The sequence below is a fragment of the Canis lupus genome, chromosome 9, assembly GCF_003254725.2.
Source record: "Canis lupus dingo isolate Sandy chromosome 9, ASM325472v2, whole genome shotgun sequence".
NCBI lineage: Eukaryota > Metazoa > Chordata > Mammalia > Carnivora > Canidae > Canis > Canis lupus.
The window spans coordinates 45,020,133-45,038,714 of record NC_064251.1 but is presented as its reverse complement, the minus strand read 5'-3'; the positions used below and the strand labels follow the sequence as shown (position 1 = coordinate 45,038,714).

The 18,582-nt window shown below is 38.1% G+C and overlaps 1 protein-coding gene across 5 annotated transcripts in view; it reads left to right on the top strand.

Annotated features, from left to right (window-relative positions):
- SSH2 (slingshot protein phosphatase 2) overlaps positions 1–18,582 on the top strand; it is a 238,819-nt gene that overhangs the window by 120,662 nt on the left and 99,575 nt on the right. Inside the window, exon 1 of one of the 5 annotated variants that reach the window (XM_025476265.3) lies at positions 13,868–14,194. The exons of the other annotated variants lie outside the window; for them this stretch is intronic. Within the exon in view, the coding sequence (XP_025332050.1) occupies positions 14,067–14,194 (128 nt within the window). The 5' untranslated portion in view covers positions 13,868–14,066. Of the gene's footprint in view, positions 1–13,867; positions 14,195–18,582 lie in introns of those variants that run through there. 5 annotated transcript variants of the gene reach the window in all.

Here is an 18,582-nt window from a genome sequence, read left to right as displayed (position 1 = left end):
TCTAGAATAAATTGCTCCTGTAATAATATAAGAAGAAAATAACTTTCTTTAATTGTAATTCATTCAGTGTTAGCTAAATCTGTCACCAGGCTCTCATTCAAAACCCCAATTTATTTTCTATGACATAAAAAGCACTATAATTATAAGTGGTTCTCAGCAATCAATAAATTTCACTAAGGGCTTTATTTTTAACAGCTACTTATATCTTCCTGTTTGCTCAGTTTAAAAAAATCAGCTTTGACATATTTTTTAATTTAATTTTAACAAGTAATTTTTCATTAAAAATTTTGTTAGAGGGGCACCTAGCTGACTTAGTCAGCTAAGCATCTGCCTTCAGCTCAAATCATGATCCCAGGGTCCTGCCGAGCAGGGAGCCTGCTTCTCCCTCTCCCTCTGCCCCTCCCCCTGCTCATGCTCTCTCTCATGGTCTCTCTCAAATAAATAAAATCTTTTAAAAAATTTTTTTGTTGTTAGAAATTGGGTTTAGAGGATGCCTGGGTGGCTCAGCAGTTGAGCATCTCCCTTTGGCTCAGGGCGTGATCCTGGAGTCCTGGGATCGAGTCCCACATTGGGCTTCCTGCATGGAACCTGCTTCTCCTTCTGCCTGTGTCTCTGCCTCTCTCTCTCTCTCATGAATAAATAAATAAAGTCTTTTAAAAGAATTGGGTTTAGGCAGTAACATCTCTTATTTCCCAAAATTGAATTGCTATTTTTAACTTAACACAATCCTTTTCCTTAAAGATCTTCATTTTGAAAGGCAATATTCTGCAACTGAAACAGTCCACATTAGAGTTTATTCTGTTATTTTACCTATAAAATTATGAAAACATCAAGCTCAAGGAGTAATTACTATTAAATTAGACCACTTAACATGAAGTACCTTACAAACAAATAATAAATAATGTAATTACTGGTAATGTAGTCATTTTAAAACACTAAAACCAAAAGATTTATATTCCATTATTTTCAGTTATATGGAAAGTACACTGGTATTGGAGTTAGGAGATGTATGTTTGTATTGGTTGCATGACCTTCATTCTTTGAGACTCAGTTTCCTCTTCCTTAAAAAAAATTTAGCATGCTTATTATGAGGCATAAATAATACAGAAATATAAAAATACTTCAAAATAGGCAAAGTACTGTTACATAAATATTTTATCATGGTGAAACATTTTTAAAAGTTTTACAGGTGCCTGGGTGGCTCAGTTTGTTAAGCAGCTGACCTCAGCTCAGGTCATAATCTCAGGGTCCTGGGATTGAGTCCTGTATTACATCAGGCTCATGCTCAGTGGAGAGTCTGCTTCTCCTTCTTCCTCCTCCTGCTCCCTCCCTCTCTCTCTCTCAAATAAAATCTTTAAAATTTTTTTAAAGTATTGTCTTCTAATTATGTAATATACTCATTTTATTAGTGATGCTTATCAACCATAAATAGTTTTCCAGCTCTGGGTTTAAGCCCAGAGCTGGTGAGAAGGGGATTATAAAATCATTTCAAATCATTTCATTAACTCCCTAGAAAAGGATGGAAAAGTCAAAGCTGAAATAACTGCTTTATAAGTGACTATGTGAAGATAAATCTTAAAGGGTCTGGGTTTTTTTTCTCATTTTATTTGTTAGATACCATATAGTAAGAACCTAAATAGTAGTTAGACTATCAGGCCTAATTATTGTTTTCTGTAAGTGTACCAGGTTCTTGAGTATCCAAAACCAGTTAATACTATTCCTCAGAGATATTTAGACAAAATATGAAATAGAGGTTTTTGTTTTATTTTTTTTTAAGATTTATTTATTCATTTTTTTAAGAGAGAGTAAGAGACAGGAGAATGCAAGCAGGGAGAGGGAAAGGGAATCTCAAGCAGACTCTGTGCTGAGTAGAACCCCACACTGGGCTCAATCTCAGGACCCTGAGATCACGGCCTGAGCTGAAAACAAGAGTCAGAGGCTTAACCCACTGCACCACCCAGGCGCCCATGTTTTATCTTTCCAATGTTTTATTATTTAAAAAAGTAAACAGGCAGACAATTGAAAGAACTGTACAGTAAACACCCAAATAACCACCCTTTCTGGATTCACAATTAGCATTTTACTCTGTTGACTTTATCACATATCTACTTAACCTATCCACCCTGGCCTAGAAGTTTTAAGCAGGAAACATGTTTTATTTATTCTTTTATATGTATTTTGATGTAGTAACATATAAGAAATTTTTTTAAAGTTCAAGGCTTTACAAGCTACAACTTTCTAAGTGAATTTTACATTAAAAATAAGCCATATGCATAATATAAAAACATGAATGGAAAGATGAACAGCAAATTCAGGAAGAGTAGCTATTTGTACAGACAGGCAGGAAAGGGATCATAGAGAAGTTCACAGAGGGCTTCAGTTGTGATACTTTATTTCTTAAAATTGGAGAGTAAAAAGAATGTGATAGTACTGTTTATTGAGTATCTGACTGTTATCCTCTCTATTCTTTGACATATGTTTAAAATATTTCACAATTAAAAATTAAAATATTTGCTACTTAGTTTTCTTTTCCCTTGAAAGTATTTTTCACTTCACTTAAGATTCATTGTCCAGTTGGCCTTCCAGCTGAGGTGGATTAAATAGAATCTGACAACACCATATCTTTGCTCTGTTGATGCACTTGCTAAAGTACAAAATATCCTTTCTACCAAGGATTGAGGAGTATTAACTTTTGCATACTTCTTGGTTTTGCCTAACCCAAAAAGAAAAACTTCCTGTAGCATACTCAAATTCCTTGAAGATATTTGACATGGTTGTTGAAAAGTGTATAATTGTGTAAGTATATAATTTTGTATGTTCACCTGATTTTAGAAAAGAAGGACATGGAAAGTGAAATATGGTCTGGGAAGCTGATACATGAAAGCTTGAAGAGATAATGATGCTGCTCAGCCAGGGCCTAGAAACTTGACCACTCTAAACAAACTGCGTAGTACTAAATTGCTTGTGAAAGGGCTGAATCAATCCTGCTGTGATTTGTACTTTTGGCTCCTGAAAGTCTAGGACAGGCTTGAAAATAAAAATAAAGCCCATACCTAGCTGGGTTGTGTTCCAGGCCTTCTACTAGATTCTCTGTGTGAAGGAGGCATATATCTATCAGAAAAGAGAGAGCAGGAGAAAGATGAGGCTGTGAAAAGGAGTCTTAGGGGCCGCTCCGTTACCAACTGTGAGGGAGATAACTAATGTATTGATTCCTTCAGGAAATATTTATCTAGAGTCCTAAGAAAACTATAGTGAGGTGCAGTATAAGGGATCAACCAACCAATCAGAATATATTTAATGCTTTAGACTTCCTAGCACTGTGCTGGGCTCTGTGAAGTCCACAAAAGAGAGTTACTGTGTCTGATTTGCTCCCATTGAGAGACAGTTATACAGCATAAAATAGCAAAACTTTGAATTATAATATAGATTATAAATTCTAAAGGAATTAGAAAAAGTCATAGCATACTACAAATAAGGAATTGATCATTGGGTTTAATCAGAAGACCTGAGTTCAAATCCTAGCTCTGACACTTGCTGTGTAAACTTGGGCAGGACCCTTAATTTCTAAGCCTCAGTTTCCTCATCTGAAAATGAATCTGATAATCCCAGGTAGCTCTGTTTACCTATACACAGGAGTATAATGAGAATCAAGTGAGGATGAATATGAAAACACTATAGAGTTTCTAATTATTGAAAGAACTGAGAAAACTAGGCCTTCAAAAATATGTTGTTTCATGGATACTTGAAAGTCTGGATAAACGTGGTCTCAGAAGGGGGACAACTTGAACAGAGAGGAGAATGAGACTCAGATACAGAAGGACAGACAGAGAGGAGAATGAGACTCAGATACAGAAGGACAGGATAAGACCTTCCTAATTATAGCAAAGATTTGTTTTGGGAGAATGGGTAAAAAAAAAAGTTACATTGACTGTGTTGGAGAAGGAATGGAATTGAGGGTAATATGCCATACAGAATGGATTATTGTAGGATTTAAATTATGGAGGACCTGAAGACCAGAAGGGAAAGTTTCAACTTGTTCTGAAAGGGAATAAGGAACTGCTTGGGGATTCTGAGTGAAGAATTATTATAAAAGTATTTAATTCTTAGTCATTTTGATAGTATCTTAGAAAGTGCCTGGCATACAGGTATTCAGTCCAACTGAATTCAGTCAGTCTATCAACAGTATATAGGATAAATTAGACACATCTGCACCTAGAGTCTAGGCTTCTTATCACCTAGGTATTAGTCTGTTCATCTTTTTCTTTAACTGTCACAAGGAATGATAATACCTGCCTAGCTAGTAGGTTTATTTCAAACATCAAATAAGATGATGATGCCACCATTATCCACAAATACATTAAATGCTTCCTTCACATAGGATGCTGTATAAAGAAACTAGGAAACAAACAAAAAACTATAGATATAAATGCCTTGGAAAATGTCTTGTGATGAATATTAGCTTGAAATTCAGAGTTCTAAGGGATTTGGTAGCAAGGGGATGGTATACAACAGCCAGAAGTCTTAACTGCTATATATAGTACTGGGTTAGGTCGCTATTACTGTCAGGAACCTGTTAGGCATAGCTAGGATCAAATTGAAGAGAAAATACCCAGTGCAATAAGGTAAGTAACATCTTCAGGAGTTCCTCCTGTTGGCAATAGAATTTTTCATACTTGTTCCATAGTGAACCTCCATCATCATGGAGACAGTGTAGAATACTGTTAAGGAAACATGTTCTGGAGCCAGAATTACTGGCAGGGGTTGAAATACTGGTGTATAACCTTAAACAAGTTATTCAAACTCTCCCTCCCCTGCACGTAAACTCTTAATAGAGTATCTGGTGCACAGTAAATGTCAGCTCAACAAATGTCAGCTATTGTTTTTATTTTTAAGAACCTCTCAGCTCCTCTAGCCTCCATTTTTTTTTTTTTTTTGTTATTCTCAAATTAACTTTCTATTCTTCTATCTCTTGTCTCACACCCCATTCCAAGACATTGAAAGCCACATTTGGCTCATTTACTATAGTATACAGCATTAGCATCAAACAAGATCCCAAAATTACTTCTTTTTTTTTTTTTAAGATTTTATTTATTTATTCATGATAGTCACACAGAGAGAGAGAGAGGCAGAGACACAGGCAGAGGGAGAAGCAGGCTCCACGCAGGGAGCCCGACGTGGGATTCAATCCCGGGTCTCCAGGATCACGCCCTGGGCCAAAGGCAGGCGCCAAACCGCTGCGCCACCCAGGGATCCCCCAAAATTACTTCTTAATTTAAAATCATATTATCTTCAAAGTAGTTTAATATTTCATATATTTGGGTCGCCTGGGTGGCTCAGCAGTTAAGCATCTGCCTTTGGCTCAGGGCATGATCCTGGAGTCCCGGGATCGAGTCCCACATCAGGCTTCCTGCATGGATCCTGCTTCTCCCTCTGCCTATGTCTCTGCCTCTCTCTGTGTGTGTCTCTCATAAATAAAGAAATAAAATCTTTAAAATATATATATTATATATATTTTGTTATAGTCTAATTAATTCTTTGAAATCAATATCCATAATAATAGTTTTTAATTTTTGTTTATAGTCTGTTTTTCTAGTTTCTCTCTATAAGCCTGTGTCACATACACACACACACACACACACACACACATATATATATATATTTTAATGTAGTATGTAAAAGATGGGATGTAGAAGAGGATCTTGGGCGCTGAGTTAATTTAATAGATCACAGCATAGGAAGCACTAGGATTCCATGGGGAAAAAAAAAAAAAAACTAAACCTTTCAGCAGGGCAATTTGATCATATCTAACAATTCCTAAGATGTTCAAAATATTTTAACTAACTGCCAATTCTGCCTCTAGGTATAAATATTCACATGTATGCATAAAGACCACATGAAAGCATATTCATAATGATATTGTATATAATGGTAAAGACTGTAAACAGCTTAAATGTCTATCAGTAGAGGACTGTTTAAATAAAGAATATTTAATTGTAAAATAGAACACTATGCATTCCTTTAAAAGAATGTGAGGCAAATCTAAATAAATATAGGGCAGGGCAGCCCGGGTAGCTCAGCGGTTTAGGGCCACCTTTGGCCCAGGGCATGATCCTGGAGTCCCAGGATCGAGTCCCACATCAGGCTCCCTACGTGGAGCCTGCTTCTCCCTCTGCCTGTGTCTCTGCCTCTCTCTCTCTGTGTGTGTGTGTCTCTCATGAATGAATGAATGAATGAATGAATGAATGAATGAATGAATGAATGAATTAAATCTTTAAAAATAAATACATCTATATGGCAGCCTTGGGTGGCTCAGCGGTTTAGCGCCACCTTCAGCCCAGGGCCTGATCCTGGAGACCCGGGATCCAATCCCATGTCAGGTTCCCTGCATGGAGCCTGCTTCTCCCTCTGCCTGTGTTTCTGTCTCTCTCTCTCTCTCTCTCTCTGTGTCTCTCATAAATAAATAAAATCTTTAAAAAAATAAATATAGAAAAATGTCTAAGATACAGTGGTAAGTGAAGGGAAAAACAAGAAGCAGAATAATATGTATGATGTATATAATATAATACTATGCTTAGGTGCATGTATGTTTCTTAAAGGGCAGCTACAATATATTTACATATGCAAGGAAAATTTCTAGAAATATTAACAATCATCCCAGGGAGTAGGATGATGGGGATAAGAAGAGTGACTTTTATTTTACTTTTCTGAATATTGAAAAAAAAAGTTTCAATCACTCAGCATGTTACTTTTATTTTTTTAATTTTTTTTTTTAATTTTTTTTTTTTTATTTATGATAGTCACAGAGAGAGAGAGAGAGAGGCAGAGACACAGGCAGAGGGAGAAGCAGGCTCCATGCACTGGGAGCCTGATGTGGGATTCGATCCCGGGTCTCCAGGATCGCGCCCTGGGCCAAAGGCAGGCGCCAAACCGCTGCGCCACCCAGGGATCCCCTAAAAAAATAAAATCTTAACTAAAAAATGTTTAAATAATAAAATGTTTAAAGAGACAGAATAGGGATTAAATGGTTAAATGGTTTATAAGGTGTATTGGATGTGAAAAGTGATCTATAAAAATGCCTATTATTTTTACTAAACAATAGCATGTGGGGCTTTTGTAACCTGAAGAAAGCAGCATTTCAGCATCTCTTCCTACTGGAGCATATGGTGGTTAAGACTATGGCAGATGAATGCCTTAGAGATTGCCTCTCATGGAGTTGATACGCAGATCTTTTCAGTATTCCCCATGCTCTTATGGTGGAAAGTTCCATGGAAAGGACTAGAAGGGTTCAGTGACATTGTTCTATCCAGTGTTTAAAACTATTGTCTGATGCTCTTTTAAATAATACTATTAGCCACATGGTGATTGCAAAACGATTGCTTTTAAGAGCCTTTTTTTTTTTTTTTTTTTTTTTTACAGAGTTTGGTTTATTGTATTGTATGAACTTGGGTGTTTTATCTTGAGAGTTTTATCCTAGCATTTTAGAGATTAACAGGAGACAGAATGTTGTGCTACTCCAGGTAACAGGCTTTTTGTTTTATAACTCTTTAAAGTGTTGGTTTTCTCCCTTTTGACACTCAGGGGATTAATTTACTATTTATTTCTGTAGATCATGCCCTTGGAGAAAACAAAAATACAAACAGGCCTTCTGACAGATATAATCATATTTTCTTATGACTAGGTATTTTTAAAATAAAGTTATATAAGTTAATACTGTTATTTTAAAACTTGTAAATACAGGGGCACCTGAGTAGCTCAGTCGGCTAAGGTCCTGGGATCAAGCCTCACGTGGGGCTCCCTCTCCCTCTGCTGCTCCCCTTGCTTATGATCTCTTGCTGTCTCTCTCTCAAATAAATAAATAAAATATTTTAAAAGTAAAAAATAAAGGCTGTAAATATAAAAATCCAGTAAACACTGCAGATCTTACTATCAAATGCAATATTAAGTTAATGTGATTAACTACCTGGCAAACAATAATAATGAAGACTTCCTGAATGAAATGGGGTGATACATTGGGGATATTTGTATGTATTTTAATTTTCATTCATTCATCAACTTCTCACCCAAAATACAAAGAAATACAACTAGCTTTCTGTTACTAGAAGTTGATTGACCAATTTATGAATGGTAATTATGAGAATTTCATGCGTCTTGTTCACAAAGCACTTCTATAAAACTGTGAGGTAAAACATTACCATCCCCACTTTAGGATTAAAGAAATTGAGGCTGGAACAGAGAAAAGTTTGCCCATGATTAAAGTAACTAGAATCTAGAACTTCTGATATCAGATTCATTGACATTTTAATGTTGTCTGCTTTAGTTATTTTTCAGACTAGTGGAAAAGAATATAGAGAATTATTTCTAGTCAACATCTTAACTTCTTCAACGAATAAATTAAAATGTACAGTCAACTTTACCTCAAAGATGCCAGACAGACTTTAGAGTCTCCCTGCTCACCCCCAACATACACACAAACACATACACACTCAGCTTTCTTAATGACCTAAAGAAAGGCACATAGGTTTTTTTTCCCTATTAAGAGTTTTTACGTCAGAAAGACAGCCAAAAAATATGATGAAGAGGAGTTAGAAAAGCAAAAGAATTTAAAATTAAAAGATTTAGGGGCTCCTGACTGGCTCAGCCAGTGGAGCACATGACTCTTGATCTTGGGGTTGTGAGTTCAAGAACCACACTGGGTATAGAGATTACTTAAAAAATAAAATCTTGGGGATCCCTGGGTGGCTCAGTAGTTTAGCGCCGCCTACAGCCCAGGGCGTGATCCTGGAGACCAGGATCCAGTCCCGCGTCCTGCACCCTGCATGGAGCCTGTTTCTCCCTCTGCCTCTCTCTCTCTCTCTCTCTCTCTTTCTCTCTTTCTCTGTGTGTGTGTGTGTGTCTCATGAATAGATAAATAAAAACTTTAACAATATATATAAAAAATAAAACCTTAAAAATAAATAAGTAGATTTATTACAACCATGCACTCTAAGATTCTTCTTTGGAGACTGACTCACTAATTGTATTTGTGAAGAGCAAGCTCCCCAACCTTTCTTTTAACTCTTTTAAATTTACAGAGCCATTAAGTCCAAAGTGTAGATTTTTATGCTGTACACTCTTTCAAGTAACTTTGTCTCTTAACTTAATCCTCACAGTAACTTCATAAATTAGATACCAATACTGAGCCAGAGATTAAGTAACAATCCAAAGTTCACAGCTAATGGTGACATTAGGATTCAAATCCTGCCTAATAATTGCAAGATTATGATTTTTCTTTCAAATATAATTAACACACAGCTTTATATTAGTTTCAGGTGTACAATATAATGATTTAACAATTCTCTACATTTCTCAGTGTTCATTAAGTGTACTGTTAATCCTTTCTATCTTTTTTACCCATTCCCTACCTCCCTTCTGGCAACCACCAGTTCTCTATATTGAAATGTCTAGTATTTTGTCTCTTTTCTCTTTGTTCATTTGTTTTGTTTCTTAAATTCCACATGTGAATGATTATTCCAATTTTAGTATATATGCTGCCAAAGCAAGCACTAAATTCCACATATGAATGAAACCATACGATATTTATCTCTCAGACTGACTGGCTTTACTCAGCATTATGCTCTCTAGGCCAATCCATGTTGTTGCGAATGGCAAGATTTCATTCTTTTTTATAGCTAAGTAATACTCCATTTTCTGTATAAACTAAGGTTAGGATTTTTAAGTGCTAGGCTCTATTGCTTTGAACTAGATGACTATTTATCTTAAGTGGATTAAATGCATTTTTCAAGATTTCTAGGCTGAATGAAATTCCTTTCCTAAGGTTCCCAACTCTAACAAAAAGATTTGGAGACCTTTCCTTAGAGTTTTATTATCCTATTTTACAGATGAAAATAAATGACTTAGCCAAAATCTTAGTTTATTAAGTGGCCATGTTAGAACTAGAGCTTAGGTCCTCTGGTTTCTAGTCTACTGCTTTTGGCACTTGAACACTATCACTTTTTTAGCTCATTAGCTACCTTCCATTCAAGTGATCCACCCAGGTTGAAATTTTGTTACAGCAGCAAAAGCATGCCACATCCTTCACTCACATTTAAAGCCACTTTTGTGTCTGTCCTGGTCAGCAAGTAAGTCAGTGTTTATACCTTACAGAGAGCACAGGAAGACATAGTAACAAGAAGTACCTTACGGATACAAGGGACATCTATTATTTAAAAAAAAAAAAAAAATTTACACTTGACAGGATGAGCACTGGGTGTTATGCTATATGGTGGCAAATGGAACTCCAATTTAAAAATTTGTTAAAAATAAATTTTGGGGGATCCTTGGGTGACTCAGTGGTTTAGCGCCTGCCTTCGGCCCAGGGTGTGATCCTGGAGTCCTGGGATCAAGTCCCATATCAGGCTCCCTGCATAGAGCCTGCTTCTCCCTCTGCCTATGTCTCTGCCTCCATCTCTCTGTGTCTCTCATGAATAAATAAATAATTAAAAAAAAAAAAACCATGATATAAAAAAAAAATAGAAAATAAAATTTTAATGCTTTTAGCATATAATTCTATAAAAATTTAATTTGGCTATTGCTAATGCTGTCAAAAGCCAAAATAACATTTTAGAATATTCATATTTCTGAGCCTTGAAATGGTCAGCAAATGACAAGACAAAATTTATTTTAAATCTTCTAACTCAAGCAAGAGAATGAAGAAATGCAGCATTTTTTCTCCAGGGCGTTTGTGCAGATTTTTTTAAAGCCTCTTCTGACTTCATGTGAAGTAGAAAAGTAGCTTAGTTTATTTCATGTTGCTCAGTCTACTTTGGAATCAGTTTTGAATTCCTAGATGGTTGGGTACAGAGAGCTTGCTCCCTAGAGCCTTGTTTCCTGACAGTCCAGAGTAAAGGATTAAATTGAGCTGAAACCAAATTGATTGACATTTTGACACTCTGCAGATTGGGAAAAGAAAGGGAATTTGTTCAACTTTTTAAGACAGTAGCAGAAAGAATTATTCCCTTAAAGGAACCCCAGTTTGCAAAGATGATTTCGTTTTTTTCTTAAAAAAAAAAAAAAAAAAAACTATGAAGCACGTTCTAGCACTTTCCCAATTTCCAATCTTACAGTTCAAAGTGAGAATTTAACTTTGAAAGCTTTTGAAAAGGCCTGGATGGGGGTGTTAAAATAGACTCCACTGAACCACACACTGGCAGAGGTCTTTTGAGGGGAAACAAAGGACTATGCACTTCTGGGGTGTCACAATAGGAACCTATCTATAAAAGACAAATATACATATGTATGAAATCCTTATCTTTAGCGTTTTTTACATGTCAGAGATATTAAGTATGAATTGAATAAGATACATTTCCTGCTGACTTCTTTTTCAAATAGATATAGATGATTACCATTCCATCATCTTTCATAAGCTGCATCATTGAGTACTGACTTCGATAAAATACCATCTCTGCTGTCATGAAAGGAATGGACTCACCTTAACAGTGCTCTTCTAAACAGCTTGCTGACTTTTTTTGATCACTGCCGGGAGGCTGTAATAAATTACAGCCTGGAAGAAGTTACAAACTGGCAAGTTTGCCAGATATTTAAAGCAATTTATTTTGGGGTGTATCAGCAGATTTCTTCTTACACTGCCATTTGGGTGCCTGCTGACACAGCCTGTATAAATCTTTCAAACATTTTCCTTACTAGAGATGGATGAAGATGATGATGCACTGGACTCCAGACCTTTCATTAACTCTTCACTTGCCAACTGGTTCTTTTACCAGATCTTTTTTTTTTTTTTAATTTTTTATTTATTTGTGATAGTCACAGAGAGAGCGAGAGAGGCAGAGACACAGGCAGAGAGAGAAGCAGGCTCCATGCACCAGGAGCCCGACGTGGGATTTGATCCCGGGTCTCCAGGATCGCGCCCTGGGCCAATGGCAGGCGCTAAACCGCTGCGCCACCCAGGGATCCCTCTTTTACCAGATCTGAAGGAAATTTGATCCCTATTTCCAGGATGCGTTTGCAATATTTCAAATCCCTAGTGCCTTGGCAACAACTTTAAGTTTTATGGAAGGATAAACTAACAAAAGAGTTTCTGGTTTTAGGCATAAAATATATAATTTAGATTGATTATTTCATTACTAGTATTTAGAAAATCACCAAACTTCCTAATAGGAAAAAAGATCTGAAAAATCATATAAAACAAAAACTTGTTTCTTCTTAATTCTAGCATATGTTGAGTCTTAAAGTGACTTGTTTCTCATTTTTGTTTCTTTTGTCTTGGATAGTGAAGTCATTTTTTAAAGTTATTAATTTCTGGCTCTAGGTCCAAAGACAATTTTATTGATACATAATTTAGTCAGGTATTCAGAAAAGCCTAACATGCTCATGCTTGGAAATATTTGTTCTGATGAGACTGGAAGGGCAAGAGATGAGGGAACCTTTACTGAGTGCCTGTACCAGGTCAACCCCTTTTGTAAACCACTATATAGCATACAGGAGAGAGAGAGAGAAGAGAAATTTTCATCTTATGAAGAGCTAGTTCCTGGTCAGGTAAAAGGCATTGCTTAGTGAGTTGTTAGGAACATGATAAAGGTTTAAACTCATGAAGAAATCAGGGTATATAGGGTTTGGTAGAAAAAGCCTCACCTACATCAGAAGTCATATAACTGGTGATGTCACTTACAAATGAGGTCATCTGGCTAGATCCTGAATATTTATTTCTACCTCTGTAAGGAGAGGATATACTCTCTAGCCTGTCTTCATCTCCTAGATCATTTGGCACATAGTTATCAACCATGGCTGTACATTGCAGTCATCCGGGGAGCCTTGGAAAATACTGATGTCTAAGATCCCACCCTCAAGAGATTCTTATTTGATAGGTCTAGAGTGCAGCCGGGCATTGGGGTGTTTAAAACCCGCACAGGTGGGGGATCCCTGGGTGGCTCAGCGGTTTCGCGCCTGCCTTTGGCCCAGGGTGCGATCCTGGAGTCCCGGGATCGGGTTCCGGGATCGGGTCCCGCGTCAGGCTCCGGGCATGGCGCCTGCTTCTCTCTCTGCCTGTGTCTCTGCCTCTCTCTTTCTATGTCTATCATAAATAAATAAAAATAAACATTTTTTAAAAACCCACAGGTGATTCATATGTACAGCTAAGGCTGTGAATCCTTGGTTTGGAGAATCATTTGGAAAGCCCTTTATACATTTATTTACAAGGGTTAGCAGATGGTATGGAAAATGTAGATAGGAGTTTTTCCCCATCACAACTTAAGCTGTTTTGCTTTAAAAAAAAAAAAAAAAATCCAAGTGTGCCTGAGTGGTTCATTGGATTAAGCCTCTGACTCTTGATTTCAGCTCACGTCAGGATCTCAGGGTCTTGAGATGAGCCCTGCATCCCCTGCCCCCGCTGGGTGGAGCCTGTTTGGATTTCTCTCTCTTTCTCCCTCTGCCCCCCACCCCCAAAAGAAAACGCCAACACACACACACAAACAGCCTCTGAGTTTCCCTAGCCCTTAGTACATAGAAACCCACTGATAAGTCTTCGTTGCATTTGTGAATGAACTGCCTTTCAAAGTTTTAAGAACATTTGAAAAAATGGGGTTTCGAGTTCAATGTGTAGAGTCGTTCACGAAGCAGGATCTTGCTATGGAAACATTCCCAAGAAACGCTAACCTTTCTTGCCTACCCCAGGCTCGCTTCACTCCTTAACGCGAGCCGCGGCATCTGGGTGCGGAACCTTCCCGGCACTCGGAGATGCCCGCAACGGTAGGTGCCACGAGCTCAGGGGCGGAGCGCCCAAAGGGCGGACCCTCTTGGCTCCTCGGACTCTCTCCGCCCTCTGGGCCCGCCCCGCCGCAGCGCCCCGCCCCGGACGCGGGTTGGGGCGGGCTGGTGGTGGCGCCCAGCCGCCGGGACTTCACAGCCGAGCCCTAGGGCTGCGGCGACGGCCTCCGCACAACCCGGCGGGCCCAGTTTGGACGCGGGGAGCTCGGGCTGCCCGCGCCTCTGGCCCGACGGAGCCCCACGCGACCGCCTCGTGCCCGAACCGGGCGGGCGCCAAGATGCGGAGCTGTGCTCCTTGAGCTGGCCCCATGACCCTGAGCACGTTGGCCCACGAGAGGAAGGCGTCCCCCGCCTGCACCTGCAGCCTCGGTGGCCCCGACATGATCCCTTACTTCTCCGCCAACGCGGTCATCTCGCAGAACGCCATCAACCAGCTGTGAGTGCGCCGCGCGCCCTCCCGCCCTTCGAAAGCTGGGAAAGTTTGCGTTTCAGCAGCCGCTTTCCCCAACATCATGGGGAGCAAGAGAGCGAGAGCGAAATCGCACCCTGCGTGCTTGGAGGTTTCGAGGTGTCCAGGGGTACAGTGGGGTGGAGGTGTGGGGTAATTCTTGGAGGCAGATCGTGTCCCCGGGGGCTGGGCGGATTGGAGAACCCTTTGCGAGAATTTCTGGTAAACCTTGAGGGAAGCACAAAGTGCATTCGTCCCTGGGAAGTTGTCTGTGGGGACCGAGTGACAGCTGAACAGGAGACTCTAGGGGTGCAGGGCGGTCTGTAGCTTCTGAAACGGCGCCCGGAAACGTTTGGACTCCCTTGCGGGTCCTGCTAGTGATCTGTGTTGTTTGGGGTTTTTGTTGTTTCGAGTAAGTTTGCGGTGACTATAGGTTTCTGTTGCAAGCCGTTAACAAAGGAAGGCTGTCCATTCTTCGCTCCTGCTGGCTGTAATCTGGATTTCAGTAGTTTGGCTATTCTTTTAGTCTCCCCCTATAGTAGTGCAAGTCCGCCTGCACACCTTCATTCACGGAAGTGCAAGATTCAACGCATCTTTAAATCGTCGCTGTTTTTGAAGTCTCTAGAGTTGTTGTCCTTCCCTTCCTTTGTGGTTTAGCTGTTTCTGAGAACTGTGTGCGGAACCTTGTGGTTAATCTCCCCTCAACGCTATCTATAGAACGCAGAGTAGAGGAACTGTGTCTATGCAGGTTGCATCCTTAAACCAGTGGAGTGGTTAGGGTTACTTTAGGTAGTGTATTAGTACTCTCGAGTCCTTCCAGGAGCGTCAACTACTGAGGTTTTCCCAGATTCCTGGTACTTAAGCAACGCTGCTGTCTCCTTCCCAGGTCAACACTGGAAAACTTTTATGTCCAACAATAGAAACTTTCCATTATCTCTATTAAAGGTTCCAAGAATAGCCAGTTATGTGATTTATAAATAATCTTACATCTAATATATTTTAATTAATGGTTTGCTTTGCCCACCAAATCAAATTAAATTTATTTGAGTTTCAGGTGTTTTTCTTTTGTGTTGATTCACAGTGGTGCTCCTACAAAAAATAGCCACACGCAAAAAAATTGATTTTACTGCTGTGAATGTACAAAATTAAATCAATTACTTACTTGCATTTTTTTAAATGGAGTAAAAGAAAAGGAAAGGAAGGAATAATCTAAAACTGGATAACCAATCTCAATAGTGTTAACAATACTTGAAAAACGTATTTAAAAAATAGGAAGATCAACCCACATGTCCATCAATAGAAAGATGGATACAACAAATGTGTAATGTAATACAGCTGAATATTATTCAACCTTAGAGAAGAAGGAAGTTCTGACACATGCTACAACATGGATAAATTTTGAAGACATTCTAAGTGAAATAAGCCAGTGACAGAGGACAAGTACTGTGTGATTCCATTTATATGAGGTACCTAAAGTAATCCTCAGGATTTGGGGAAGGGGGAATGAGAAATTTGTGTTTGATAGAGTTTCAATTTCAGAAAGAAGAAAAAGTTCTGGGGGATGGATGGTGGTGATGGTTGCACAATGATGTGACTATATTTAATGCCACTTTAAAATGGTTGAGGTGGCAAATTTTATGTTATGTATATTTAACTATGATTTTTAAGAAGATTAAACAAAATTTAAAAGGTAGAGCTTCTCAGCTTTGGGGGAGAAAAGGAATGTTGCATTTTAGTTCCTAGTATAATCAAATTAAGCCCAAATTTCTTTTCTGACTAGTTACTGTCTTTGGGTATCATTTGTCTTCAGTTTCTTCCACTGTAAAAATGAGGTTCCTAATCCAGAGAATCGTAAGAAATCATATGTGCCAGTAACACTTTGCAAACTATAAACCCCTGCACAAAAAATGAGTTAATTGAAATTGAACAATAATTAAGAACTTCCATTTGTTGACCGCTTGTCACTGTGCTAAGAGTTTAATGTATATTGTCTCATTTAATAATAACAGCAACTCTGTGAATCTTTTTGTTTTATTTACAGACGATGAAACTGAGATTTAAAGAAGTTAAGTAGTTGCTTAAGGCCATGTAGCTTAGTAAGTGACAAAACTGTCCTTAGAATCCAGATGTTTCCCACACTGGTGCTCTCAACCACTATAAAATTATATTCTTAGTAGTTACAAGGTCACTTTTGAGACTTAATCTTGGGAATTGTCCTTAACTGCTGACATCTTCAACTTAGCAGTGAAAAATGTATTTGCTTACACTAAGATTTGCTAAGGTAGACAGTCTTATAAAGAATTTGCAGAATATTTCTTTTTCATTTTTGTCTTTGTCACATTTCTTTATAAGAGATTTAATATCCAAATTTCTCTTCTCCTAAAATGTATTCATTAGTATTACATTAGCCATCATTTTTATTTGCATTCATAGTGTCGCTGAGTTCATCGTCATTTAAAAATCTTTAGCGATCATTCTGATAAAGATAAAACCGAAAATTTTGTTAAAACATGCATTTTTGGCATGTAATGCAAAAAATCTTAAATTGAATCTGTGGTCGCCTAGTATTTTATGGACTGGCTTTAGAAGGTCAGTAAACTCCTTGAGATCGTATGAAAATGTTTTGCAGATAAATGTATTTTTAATCAGATTCTCAAAGAAATGTGATCTTATAAAAAGTTAATCTCCTTCCCAAAAGGAAGTATTATTTCTAAGGCTTGATACTGTAAAGCTCAACTAGTGTGAGCATATCCCTGTCATGCCAGATTATAAATAGCAGCAACTGGTGGGAGCAACTAAAAGATTAAAATTCAGGATCCTAAGTGAATACTGACTCCAAAAAAATTTTAAGGGACGCCTGGGTGGCTCAGTGGTTGAACTTCTCCCTTCAGCTCAGGGCGTGATCCTGGGGTCCTGGGATCGAGTCTCACATCAGGCTCCCCTCAGGGAGCCTGCCTCTCCCTCTGCCTGTGTCTCTGCCTCTCTCCCTGTGTATCTCTTATGAATAAACAAAATCTTTAAAAATAAAATTTTAAGTGTATGTTTAGGGAAGGGAGTACTTTGACACATGACCAGTCTTAGCTGGATGGTTCTCTTGGCACTGCTGAGAACCCACTTGTAAGAACCTTTGTTTTATTTTCCTTTGCTGCCTAAAATTTGCTGTAGGTTTAGAAACCAAGTAACAAATCCTATGAGAACTGTGTCAGTAAAAAGGCTAGAGTAATAGAGTGAGATCCTGGGGGCAAGCCTATGGAGAAAGTTCATGACCTTTAGAGTATAGTGTTTAAACACCTATTTGATGATTTCACAGGCTCATTCTAATTTCTGGACTTTGAACTGTTATACATAGTGAAATTAGAGCATAGCTCAGATATTACTGTATTTTATTAGAGATTATGATCTCCCTTTTTCGTTGTACCAAATATGGGGTTGAATGGTATCAATGAAGAACATTAAGAGGTGATTAAATTTACTCCAGAAACTAAGAATAGTTACTGTCATAAGTTTAAATCCTACTAGAAAAAAAATATGTGAGCAACCCAGAGCATCATGTGATCAAATTTCAGGAGTCTTAAATGAGACATCTGAAATAATCATGAAAAGTTCCATACCCTTTAAGAGTCTATACATACTTTTCAATAAAACAGAAATCAGAATTTCTGAAAGATATGGAAGCCTATCTTGTTTTAAGAAGCCAAGCTCCAGTCCCAGCAGCAGAGATATAGCTGCTGAGCAAGGGGCCTTCTGGTGTTACTGGTATATGCCAAACAGCTTATCAAATACGTGGTTATTTTTGTGTCCTACAAAGTTCAGAGAAAGATCAAGAATTATAGATAAAATGCTGGCAGAGGCTACCACTAAAACCCATTTATGAAACCTCCCATTATAAAAACCTCTGATCAGAAATCTTGGAAGTAAAAAATTAATTAAAAATAAATAAATTTAAAAAAAAGAAATCTTGGAACTTAAGTGCTTGGGACATTGCTTGACTTGTTAAACAGGTTACCTTGAGCTTTTTATCCTTGACTTAAGATACTTGTATTTATTACTTGATTTCATATATGAGTTTGATTTCTTAGCTTCACATCAAGGCTTTCTAAAGCTCAAGCTTAGCAACAGGAGCATATCCAGATGGTTATCCAAAATGTAACATTTTGTGAAACTGAAAGGTAGAAACAGTTTTAATTTTTGTGTTAATTAGTAATAGTACTAGAAATCTTTGAGTTCTGCTCTGTAGTTATCCAAGTGACTTCACATGTCCTCATCTCTGATCTTAAGCTTCTATGAGAGTCACCTAAACAACTTATTTAATTGCTGCCTGGGCATCTGGGTAGCTTAGTTGGTTAACCATCTGATTCTTGATTTCTGCTCAGATC